Source organism: Gorilla gorilla, chromosome 2 (assembly GCF_029281585.2).
Source record: "Gorilla gorilla gorilla isolate KB3781 chromosome 2, NHGRI_mGorGor1-v2.1_pri, whole genome shotgun sequence".
Taxonomy (NCBI): Eukaryota; Metazoa; Chordata; class Mammalia; order Primates; family Hominidae; genus Gorilla; species Gorilla gorilla.
Window position 1 is genome coordinate 66508169 of NC_086017.1, and position 13045 is coordinate 66521213.

General features: G+C 38.7%; 1 protein-coding gene across 6 annotated transcripts in view; it reads right to left on the reverse strand.

Annotated features, from left to right (window-relative positions):
• Positions 1–13045, reverse strand: part of TASOR (transcription activation suppressor) — a 60850-nt gene that overhangs the window by 19587 nt on the left and 28218 nt on the right. For all 6 annotated transcript variants that reach the window (XM_019023890.4, XM_019023889.4, XM_004034338.5 and 3 more), the window contains exons 12-14: positions 6560–6632; positions 6397–6468; positions 4101–4802 (exon numbers count right to left, since the gene is read on the reverse strand). In XM_019023890.4, the coding sequence (XP_018879435.1) occupies positions 4101–4802; positions 6397–6468; positions 6560–6632 (847 nt within the window). The remainder of the gene's footprint in view (positions 1–4100; positions 4803–6396; positions 6469–6559; positions 6633–13045) is intronic.

Consider the following 13045-nt stretch of genomic DNA (forward strand, 5'->3'; position numbering starts at 1 on the left):
GTAAAGGGCGCAAACATTCAGAAAGTCATGAGCTTTAATATTGGGGTGGGGTAGGGATTGGGTGAAGCCTGAGTTAGGATTTCTAATTTAAGAGTATAATGTACCACAACAAAAATAAATGTCAGAAACAAAGGAGTGCATACTGTATGACTCTAATTATGTAAACTTTTTATAGAGCAGGCAAAATAATCTATAAAGACAAAAAGCAGATCAGTAGTGGAGTGGGGTGAGCTACCTAACAAAGAACACAAAGCAACATATAAAAATGTTCTGGCCAGGCACGGTGGCTCATGCCTGTAATCCCAGCACTTTGGGAGGCCGAGGTGGGCGGATCACAAGGTCAGGAGATCGAGACCATCCTGGCTAACAAGGTGAAACCCCGTCTCTACTAAAAAAATACAAAAAATTAGCTGGGCGTGGTGGCATGAACCTGTAGTCCCAGCTACTTGGGAGGCTGAGGCAGGAGAATCACTTGAACCCAGGAGGCGGAGGTTGCGGTGAGCCGAGATCGTGCCACTGCACTCCAGCCTGGGCAACAGAGCAAGACTCCATCACCAAAAAAAAAAATTCTATAGGCTCACACCTGTAATCTCAGCACTTTGGAAGGCTGAGGAGGGTGGATCACCTGAAGTCAGGAGTTCGAGACTAGCTCAGCCAACATGGTGAAACCCTGTCTCTACTAAAAATACAAAAATTAGCTGGGTATGGTGGCACAGGCCTGTAATCCTAGCTACTCGAAAGGCTGAGATAGGAGAATCGCTTAACCCAGGAGGCAGAGGTTGCAATGAGCCGAGATCGGGTCACTGCACTCCAGCCTGGAAGACAGAGTAAGACTCCATCTTAAAAAAAAAAAAAGTTCTATATATTGGAGCGGTGATTACACAGCTGTCAAAACTAATCAAACTGTGTGCTTAAATAGGTACATTGATATAAATTGTACCTCAAAACAGTTTATGTTAAAAGTTACAAGGGGTGGTGGAAATGGGTTAGGAGGTTACCTCATAAAATGACTGGGCTCACCACCAAATCAAGATCAGGGTGTTTTAAAAGTTAGAATATGGCTGGGCATGGTGGCTCACGCCTGTAATCCCAGCACTTTGGGAGGCCCAGGGGGGCGGATCACGAGGTCAGGAGATCGAGACCATCCTGGCTAACACGGTGAAACCCCGTCTCTGCTAAAAACACAAAAAAGTAACCAGGCATGGCGGCGGGCGCCCCAGCTACTCAGGAGGCTGAGGCAAGAGAATGGCGAGAACCAGGGAGGCGGAGCTTGCAGTGAACCGAGATTGCGCCACTGCACTCCAGCCTGGGCGACAGAGCGAGACTCCATCTCAAAAAAAAAAAAACCAAAAAAAAAAAGTTAGAATACAACCTTGAAATCTCTACCTTCAGAAACAAAGTATGCAAAATTACTTAAAAAGAAATAAGTGAGAAACACCTAAAAATGCCGTCTGATAGTCACTAGTTTTAGTTAAGCACTCTACCCTTCTTCCTCTGCTCCATTTCTCATTTGGTTTATTATAATTGGTATGGCTTTCTCATCATTTTAATTATTGATGAAGCCTGATTTTTACCCACAACTATTTTTTCACATACACAGAATTAGTTACCAACAGAAACAGTACCAAAAAACAAGTATCTTATTTATTGAGTGCATATAATGTGCTCAGTGACAGGAAATGCAGCAGTTTGTTGTCAACAATGCTTTGGAGTCAGTCAGAACTGACTTCGGATTGTGCCACTAACTTCATAACTTTTGGTAAAGTTATTTAACTTATCTGAGATGATTTTCTCATCTGCAAAATTAGGATAATAATGCCTATCACTCAAGAACAATTAATAAATGAGTTCATATACATAAAGTACCTAGCACATAGTAAACAAAACTCTCAAGACATGTCACAAGATAAGACAGTATGTGTCAGTAAGTGCTAACAGGTTCAGCACAGATTGCAAATCCAGCATAAACTAGAGGAGACCATTAAGAAGAATAGAGAGAAAGCTGAGGAGAATATAAACTGCAAAGATATAAGGCTTGAAAGAAATGGAAGCTACTTCAGGAAAAAAAAGAGGGACATAAAAGACTGACCATGACATACTCTAGGCAGAGAGAGATGACCCTTAACCAAGACATGTGAAAGAACAGTGGGAAACATGGCTGGACATGGCTAGTCTATAACAAAGCCTTAAAAAGCAAGTATATAAGATGAGATTGGTAGCAAATTAGCAAAGCAATACTGAGAAGAACATGATACTGAAACGGGTGCAAGAAGGTAGTAAGTCAGGAAGGCCACCAAAGAGATAAAGAACACAGACAAAGAGTAACAACATCGCAAAGAGAAAGAGACACAAAGGTTAACTAAAGAAAAAATCATTATAGTTACTGCAAAGAAAAGTAATGTCAAATAGAACTTTCTGCAATAATGGAAATGTTCTCTCTCTGTACTAACACAATGGTTTGGTTGCTGAAATGTATTTTAATTTCATTTTAATTCAAACTTAAATAAAAACATATGGCTAGTGGCTACCACATTGAATACCATAACAATAAAAGAAGTAAAAGGAGAGCAGGCTGAGCATGGTGGCTGACGACTGTAATCCCAGCACTTTGGGAGGCCGAGGCAGACAGATCACTTGAGGTCAGGAGTTCAAGACCAGCCTGGCCAACATGGCAAAACCCCGTCTCCACTAAAGATACAAAAATTAGCCAGGCACGGTAGTACATGCCTGTAATTCCAGCTACTGGGGAGACTCAGGCACGAGAATCTTTTGAACCAGGTAGGCAGAGGTTGCAGTGAGCCAAGACTGAGCCACTGCACTACAGCCTGGGTGACGGAGTGAGATTTTGTCTCAAAAATAAATAAATAAATAAAAAGAGCAGGAAAGTGAAAAGTGAGGATACAAATACAGATTGCTAAGAGCAAAAGTGTAAGAAGACACTGATCTGACTAACCTAGACTAAGACACTGATCTGACTAACCTAGACTAAGACACACTGAATCTGAAGAGACAAGTTGCTTAATAAAAAGCATAAGAATATTCAGTTCTGCCATAATCAGAGGAGCAACAGCAACACAAAACGTGGATTGTTATGTCAACTTTCTATGAATGCAAAAGAACTCATTCTGTGCTTATCAACTAGTAGTGTTAAGATCTTAAAAATCTAGATAAAAGTGTTTTAGCTGACTTGCAATATTGAAACAAACACACTTAAAACAAGCGCCTTACATGTCTATCTTTTTCTGTCAACTAAAACAAAACAAAGGAAAAAAGAACAACAAAAAAAGAAAAACCCAAAGATATTCCTGGATTCTTGGGGTAGAAAAGAGTATGTGTATGCATATTTTATTTTCAAATTCAGAAGGTTCCTTTTCATTATGCAACAGCCTAAAAGATACTAATATTCTGATATTATACTTCTTCAACTATAAAAATAAAGGAATATGGCCAGGCGTGGTGGCTCACGCCTGTAATCCCAGCACTTTGGGAGGCCGAGGCAGGCGGATCACGAGGTCAGGAGATCGAGACCATCCTGGCTCACATGGTGAAACCCCGTCTCTACTAAAAATACAAAAAATTAGCCGGGCATGGTGGCAGGCGCCTGCAGTCCCAGCTACTCCGGAGGCTAAGGCAGGAGAATGGCATGAACCCAGGAGGTGGAGCTTGCAGTGAGCCGAGATCATGCCACTACACTCCAGCCTTGGCGAGACATCAAGACTCCGTCTCAAAAAAAAAAAAGGAATATAAAAGGACAAGAGTTCTGATTAGTATTATTATGTCATGTTAACCTAAACCAAACAATTTAGAAATCTGATGTACCAGGGCAGGAATTGTAAAGTGTTTCCTGTACTGGGCCAGGTAGCAAATATTTTAGGCTTTGTGGGCCATACAGTCTCAGTGCCAACTCTGCCATGACAGCATGAGAGCAGCTACATACACAAAAATAAATGGGCATGGCTGTATTCAAATACAACTTTCTTTACAAAAATAGTGGACAGGCTGAATGTGACCCTCAGGCTTTAATTTATACGCCCCTCTGCTACAGGAAAGAACAGAACTACTTTATTTTTGGCTGTTATAAGAGCAATCTGATATTTTACCTTCATACAGATGGCAATTTTCAGATAAATTACTGGTTTTGGCGAGCTTTCTCATATTTTCAGGTAGATCCTCAAGCTTCCTCTTCAAGACAGTTTTGCTTCTCATATCTTCTGTGTCTGAGTCCCCACCCACACTCTTTTTCCTACACTGAATTAAATTAATCAATTCTTTGACTCTATCCTTATCATAATCCAAAGAATGAGATGATCTTTGCTTTCCAGATATAATGGCTTCACCTCTTGAGTTATTTCGTTTTCCAAATTTCATTTTTGTACCATTCATTTCTTCTTCTTGACCTTCATAATCTGAAAGTGGACTAAACTGCTGAAGTTTTCTATTTTCTTCAAATAGTTCTTTTAATTTACAAATAGGTAACTGATACACTTCAGGCCGAAAAATATAGGCATGCAAACAAGTATCAATATGGGATTTATTTCTGGGAGCTGAGTATAAGAATTTTTTATCATCTAATCGTGAATCATATGGAAACATAATAAACTCTCGTTTACCTGAACCAAAACCTCGCTTAAAAAATTCACTTACATACTTTTCAACAACAGAATGAAAATTTATGGCGCTTATATTTTTGAATTCCTTTCGACACTGAATCAAAGAAAATTGTAAAAACTGAGCTATTTTTAATACATCTGGCATGCTCTCATGCCTCTCCTGTGGTGCTGCATTGGTTGAACCTTTTTGTGCTGTAAATAAAACAAACAAACAAAAAAAGCAAACCATGTTAGCAATCAAGAAACTAATCAAATACAGATCTAAATATTGCCAAAGAAGTATAAAAACATTTATACATTAATGTTGAACCAGACGAGTATGTACCCTAGTACATATATACAATATAGCAAATATATGAATAGCATGCTTGTAAAGTCCAGGATCCTAAAACAGGCCAATAAGAAACTAAAACAAATGAAAAAGCAGAACACATTTTTAAAGGAAAAATCACCCACTCATTGAAGATCTCACTTCCTACTGCACCCAGGAAATTCAAATAGTGGCAAGCAATATGTAAGAAGAAATAGAGACAGAACAAGATCTGAGGCTCCAAGCAAAACAGTCCTGCATGTCATCCCTTCCTCTTATAAAGTAGTAACTAACTTCACATGAACAGATATGTAGATGCTGAGTAGCCACAACTGAGAAACTCATCCTTAATCCAACAGTGAAATAAAGCCATTAGTGGGAACTTTAGCTTAATACATAGTATTAAAGTTCATTCTTAGAAAAGGTGGTTAACAAATCTTGTCTTATATCAGTGCCAAAAATTCTTATTAATTTTGAATGGCCTAATATTTATCCTGGCAAATGATGCTTTAGAGTTACTAAAATTTGAATGCAAAATTGAACTAAGCTAAAAAATAATCATACAAAACCCTCACAGACCGGGCATAGTGGCTCATGCCTCTAATCCCAGCAGCTTGGGAGGCTGAGGTAGTTGGATCGCTTCAGGCCAGGAGTTCAAGAACAACCTAGACAATATAGTGAGATCCTGCTTCTAAAGAAAAAAAAAAAATTTAAACTTAGCTAGGTGTGCTGGCGCACGCCTGTAATCCCAAGCTACTCAAGAGGCTGAGGCAGGAGGATCACTTGAGCCTAGGAGGGAGGGCAAGGCTGTATGTAGTGAGCCATGATCGCACCACTGCCTGGGCAACAGAGTGAGACTCTATCTCCAACAGAGTGAGAGTCTCTCTCTAAAATAAATAAAAAGTAACCATCATACTCGTACTAAGCTACAGTACTATAACAATTATAATCAAGCTTTATGAGAGCACTGATAAACACAAATTAATTTTTCATAGTTAAAAAAAATCATCAGCCAGGCACAGTGGCTCATGCCTGTAATCCCAGCACTTTGGGAGACCGAGGCAGGAGGATCACTTGAGGTCAGGAGTTCGAGACCAGCCTGGCCAACATGGTGAAACCCCGTCTCTACTAAAAATACAAAAAAATTAGCTGGGAGTGGTGGTAGATGCCTTGTAATCCCAGCTACTCAGGAGGCTGAGGCAGGAGAATCACTTGAACCTGGGAGGTGGAGGTCGCAGTGAGCTGAGATTGCGCCCCTGCACTCCAGCCTGGGCAAGAAGAGCAAAACTCTGTATCAAAAAAAAAAAAAAAAAAAATTCATATAATTTGTGTCTTATATTGCTAATACCTCTTAACCCCCAGTATTTCCTAAAACATGACGTAAGAAAGACAAAATGTTTAGTGAGTTATCTGGAAAATTTCAATGAAATGTTAAGTATCTATAAGTAACCAGATTTAGATATTCAAAGAACTTACAAGTAACTATGCTTCTAGGTTCTTGAAATAGAAACAAAGCATGTAGGACTCGAGACTTGGCAGTCTGATATTCTAAAAAACAGAAGCCAAACTCATTAGCAATGTGTTTTAACTAAAAAGTTAAGAAAGAACTGTAAAAATTTATTAAAGAGAGACCACCTACCATATGGAGGAACCATCTGATAAGGGGAGAGAAGAAAAAGGTATCCTCGGTCTCCCAAAGGTTTAACAAGAACCTGTATTTTGAGGGGAAGGAAGAAGTTGTATCTGCTTTATTATTATTCACCATAAGGCAGACACACAGCATTTTCTACTAATTGTAAAGAAAAAAAGTTCTTAATCATCTTTTAAGAAAAAATATTGCTAATGAATTAGTTAATTCTTTCTACCAACTCTGCTAACAGGATTCCAATCAAATAAAAATTCCTTGGTTTTCATAACATTAATGAGAAAATGTTACTGAAAGAACTCCCCTAACTGCAAAACCACGTTAATTTTTCCCTGAAGCTAAAATACAAGGACCAAACTAAAGACTTCAATTTTCTTCATCAGTTCAAAAGACATGTTTATTAATGGACAAGGTAATGTGCTACATGCTAGATATAAAACATGCTTTGAAACACTGCGTTGCAAGAGTTCAGACTAATCGCAAACCCAATGTGTTGCCATAATCTAACTGCACACATATTACATGAACACTTTTCACATGTAAGGCAATTTGCCCAGAGATATCCAAATACAAGCAACACAAGATCCTTGATCACGAGAAGTTTATAATTAGGTAGAAAGAGTACCACAATAAATACCAGTAATTACATAAGACAGAAAAGTTCCCTAAGAGATTTACAAAATAACAGAAATGGAAAAATAAGGTTTGCTTACGGTAGTAAAAGATGGTCAAGAAAGGTTTACTGAAAATGTATCAAAAGTGGATTTTGAAGAATGGGTACACTGACAAGAGCCTGAGATTGTAGGAAGGACATTTCAGTAGAGGCAACACCATGAGCAAAGGTGAGTTGTAATGGACAGTTTACAAACATCACAATATTTATCACTGGCAACAGGGTGAGGACAGACTAGGATAAATGTGTAAGACAAGTCGGGAATGAAAGATCATGGGTTAGCTGTAAAAAGACCAGAAGCCAGGCTGGCCAGGAATGTCCTTGAGAGCATACTCCTTTGAGCTAGTGTTTCCTTAAAACAACAGTAAGAAAGAAGACTTGACAGCACTGTGCAGGACGCAGAAAAACAATCTAATGCAAAGAATTTATTTCAGGGGCTACTGCAATAGTTCACAATGTTTTGGGTAAATGAGAAACTAAGCATGGCAACTGAACACAAAAGGATATCTGAGCTCTGAAAGAAAACTCGTACTACCTAAATTCCTACTAAAACAATTCCAGTAAACAACGCCTGTATAAAAACTAATAATTCAGAGGACAAAAAGTAATTGTGCTACTAATTCACATTTAATAAAAACATTGTTTGCACACTCAAAAGTAAAGTGGTATTGTGTTTGGGGGTTTCAGGTAGCTTAGTTGACCACTTTCTCCAGGGTCGACTTCTCCTTCAGTTCAATCTGTGCCAAAAATGAGTCTTAGATACCTGGTGCTCAAGGAGTTTATTTTAGTGGAAGCAGGCTGGTGGTATGGGCCAGATAAAGTCAGGGGGTCAGATGACCAAATGACTAGGTCCATCTGAAGACCATTCTAAACTTTGGGGAATCTTTCCCCATTTTTACTGCCTGGATTCCATGAGGGTCAGTTATCAGGTCTTTCTTTTATAAAGGAAGTTTAAATATTCTTGTAAGGGTAAACTTTGTTGTAAGGTTTCTAATAGTTACATCTGTGCTGAGGTGGCCTTGTTTCCTAAAAATCCCAGGCCAAGGTTAAAAATCCTCAGGCCAAGTTACATCATACTGCTGACATATAGTATTGGCCCTGCAAGATATTTAACTGGGTCTTACGGCTACCATTTATAGCCACGCTAAGTCTCTTAGAGTATACTACAAGCGGACAATGTACCTGAAAATTTTGTTTCAAATACTTTTATCCAAAGTATTTTAGATAATATACTTCTTTTAATATTTTGTTCAAACTCCTAGTTGATGAAATAAAAAGTTACGAAGCACAAGATTTTCATGTTTTGTGCTCACTGACGAAAACCAATTAGATGCCTTTAACCTCTCACTCACTCCAAATACTAGGTTTTATAAATTCCACTACCAGTAACCTAAAGATTCCTGTATTTTAAGGGGGCCCAATGTTTCCAGAAATCCATGGAGTACAGGCAATCTATGATCAGAAACAACACTAAGGCTGACAGAGGCTTCAGCAGTTATATCTGTGGCTTCAGCCCAACGAAATCCATTCAACTCTGCAGAAAAGAAAAATCCTGGAAATTGTGCTCCTGTTGTCTCTATTTTAGCTGTTTGGTTATTCTTAAAAAAAAAAAAAAAAAGATATTAATCCAATCTCTGGGGTTTTTAATTAGTTTATTCTACTATTTTAAATTTCCAGATAACATTAAAGGTATTATAGCACTCCCCAACCCCCACAAAAAAAGAGTTAGTATAAATACATGTACAATGGGCCAGGCGCAGTGGCTCATGCCTATAATCTCAGCATTTTGGGAAGTGGAAGTGGGAGGAGGATTGCTTGAAGCCAGGAGCTGAAGACCAACCTTGGCAACACAGCAAGACCCCAACTCTACAAAAAAAAATTTTAAAAGTTGCCATGTGTGGCGTCATATGCCTATAGTCCTGGCTACTTGGAAAGCTAAGGTGGGAGAATTGCCTGATCCTGAGAGTTCAAGCTGTGAAGCTGTGATTGTGCCGTGCACTATAGCACTTCAGCCTAGGCAACAGAGAGTCCTGTCTAAAAAAAAAAAAAAAAAAAAAAAAGCTTAGAAGGAAATAAGCTACACTAAAGTGAGATTCAGCAGAAAAAAAAAGATTCAAACACTCAAAGGCATCAAAAATTGGAATTATCAGATGCAAAAAGGAAAATAATCCACTACGAAATCTTTAAAGACATAAAATAATTAGAAGAATTAAAAACTTTTTCACGCAAAAATGTTTACGCTAATGTTCATAGCACCATTATTCATAGTAGCCAAGAAATAGAAATAACTGATAAAAGAACAAACAAAATGTGGTATTATCTACACAATGAAAGCATACTGGGCCATAAAACAGAATGAAGTTCTGATATATGCTACAACATCAATGAGCCTTGAAAATTATGCTTAGTGAAAGAAGCCAGGCACCGAACGCCACACATTCTTGACTATTTATATAAAATGTTCAGAGCAGATAAATCCATAGAGACAGAAGTAGATTAATGGCTGTTAGGGATTGGGAAGGGGAAATGTACAGTGAATTCTGAGATGAAAATGTTCGGGAATTAGATAGTGGTGATGTTGCACAACAGTGTGAATCTACTTTAAAAAAAAACATAGAATTATATACTTTAAAATGGCTAAAATGGCCGGGCACGGTGGTGCACACCTGTAATCCCAGCACTCTGGGATTACAAGTTCAAGAACAGCCCAGGCAATATGGCAAAACCCTGTCTCTACAAAACATACAAAAATCAGGCAGGTGTGGTGGTACGCACCTGTAGCCCCAGCTACCCAGGAGGATGAGGTAAGAGGATCACTGGACCCCAGAAAGTCGAGGGTGCAGTGAGCCAGGATCACACCACTGCACTCCAGCCTGGATGACAAAGCAAGACCCTGCCTATTTAAAAAAAAAAAAAAAATGGCTAAAATGGTTAATTTTATGTTATGTGAATTTTATTTCACTTAAAAAATATTGGCAAAGAATACCGGAATATAATGTGCACCTCCTAGAACTCTGCCTGGCATATGATAGGTACTCACTAAATACTTCTGAAAGACTTAACAAGAACCTGCTATAAAATAACCAGACAGATCCAAAAAAATTCAAATGTAACTTTTAAAAATAAAAAACATTCCCTGTGAAATTAAAAACACAATAAATAAATAAAGCAACAAATGAGACACAGCTAAATACAGGATTTTTAAACTAGAAGATAGTTATGATGAAGTTACTTAGAATGCAGCACAGAGAAACAAATAGATGGAAAACATAGACAAGGTTAACAGACGTGGAAAATATGCCTCTTCAGAGTCCTAAAAAGACAGGCCAGGCTGGGCGCAGTGGCTCACGCCTGTAATCCCAGCACTTTGGGAGGCCGAGGCCAGTGGATCACCTGAGGTCAGGAGTTCACGACCACTGGCCAACATGGCGAAACCCTGTCTCTACCAAATACATGAAAATTAGCCAGGCGTGGTGGCACACACCTACAACCCCAGCTACTCAGGAGGCTGAAACAGGAGAACTGCTTGAACCCGGGAGGTGGAGGTTGCAGTCAGCCAAGATCATGCCACTGCACACCAGCCTGGGCAACAGAGTGAGACTCCATCTCAAAAATAAAAATAAAAAAAAAAAAAAGACAAGCTAAAGAAAATGAGGGAGAAGTACAATAAAAGAGATAACTAATATTCCAGAAAAAAAGACACAAATCCACAGATATGAAAGGAAAAGATATACCAAGCTGGATAAATAGAAATCTACACCTAGATACTGTAACTGCTAAACATCAAAGACCAAAAAAAAAAGATTTAAAAAGTAGCCAGGGGGCGGCAGGGGACCTACAAAGGAACAATTAGACTGAGAGCTAACCCCTAAACAAAAATAGAAGCCAGAAGACACTGCAGCATAGTCAAAGTGCAAGAAAATAGCTGTCAACCCAGAATTGTGTACCCAGCACCCAATGATTATAGATTATACATTTTTCTCAAACACAGAACTCAAACACATAAGGAGCATGTACAAAAATTGACCACATAGTAGATCTTAAAGTCTCAACAAATTTCAAATAATCACCACCATTGTTGATTACAATGCAATTAAATTAGAAATAAAAAAGACAAAAGTATCCCTGTTTCCCTATACACATACCTCTACATCACATATCAAAGTTAAAAAAAAATTGGAAACTAAAAAATAAAAATTTCTTAGAAATGAATAATGAAAATACTGCACATTAAAACGTGAAATGCAACTAAAGCAGTACTTACAACTGAGTATTTACTGACTATTTTTCTGACTTAAAGACAGAAATAGCAAAACAAGTCTCAAAAAAGTAAAAGTTGGCCAGGCTTGGTGACTCACCCTGGTAATCCCAGCACTACGGGAGGCCGAGGCAGGCAGATCACTTGAGCCCAGGAGTTTGAGACCAATCTGGGCAACATGATGAAACCCTGTCTCTACTAAAAATACAAAAATTAGCCAGGTGTCATGGAGCATGCCTGTAATCCCAGCTACTTGGGAGGCTGAGGCAGGAGAATCCCTTGAACCCGGGAGGCAGAGGTTGCAGTGAGCTGAGATTGTGCCACTGCACTCTGGCCTGGGAGACAAGAGCGAAACTCTGTCTCAAAAAAAAAAAAAAAAAAAAAAGACAGAGATGGTATAAGAAAGGAAAATTTCAGGTCAATCTCATTCATCATCACAGATACAAAATTCCTAAACAAAAGCCAAACCCCACAATTTACTTTAAAAGCTGTGGCAGGGGTGGGCGGGGTGGGGGGGTGGTAGTTTCTATACAAGCAATGCAGGGGTAGTTTAATATTGGAAAACTATAAATATAACTCACCTTAGTAGGTCTACAGAATAAATACCATGTGTGATGGTTAATTTTTTAGGTCAACTTGATTTGGCCAGGGAGTGCCCAGGTATTTGATCAAATATTTTTCTGGGTGTTCCTGTCAAGTTATTTTCGGATGAGTTTACAACCAACAGATTGAGTAAAGCAAGCCAACCTCCCTAATGTAGGTTGGCCATATCCAATCAGCTGAAGGCCTAAAGAGAATGAAAGGCAAACCCTAACCCCCACAACAAAAGAATTCCTCCTGTCTGTCTTCCAAGTTGGGATGTCAACTGTTCCCTGCCTTCAGACTTGAACTGAAACATTGGCTCTTCCTGAGTCTTGAGCCTGCCAGCCTTAGAACTATACCATTGGCAGTCCTGGTTCTCGCACCTGCATACTCAGACTGAAACTATACCATTGGCTCTCCTGGGTCTCCAGCTTGTTAACTGCAGATATGATCTTGGGACATGTCAGCCTCCATAAATGTGTGAGCCAATTCTTTACAATAAATCTCTTTTTACATACCACCCCCACCATACACTATTGGTTCTGTTTCTCTGCAGAACCCAAAAATACTGTGTGACCAGATTGATAAATGCAACCCCTGACCCAAAACAAAAACCATCTGCTAAAATTCAAAATCCATTCATGGTTAAAAAAATAAAGAAGCAAAGTTTAAAACATAAAAAACTACTGTGGACTCCCTACTTAATGGTAAAATGTTATAAGGCTTTTTTTTCTTTAAATCAAGAAGGCAAGAATGCCCAAAATCACCATTTTTATTCAACTTCTTAGTACAGATCCTAGACTGCACATTAACATGGAAAAAGAAGTAGTATATAGTAGTTCCCTTTTATCTGCAGAGGATATATTACAAGACCCCCAGTGAATGTCTGAAACCACAGATAGTAACAAACCCTATGTTTTTTCTTATGTATACATACCTATAATAAAGTTTAACTTTTAAATTAGGC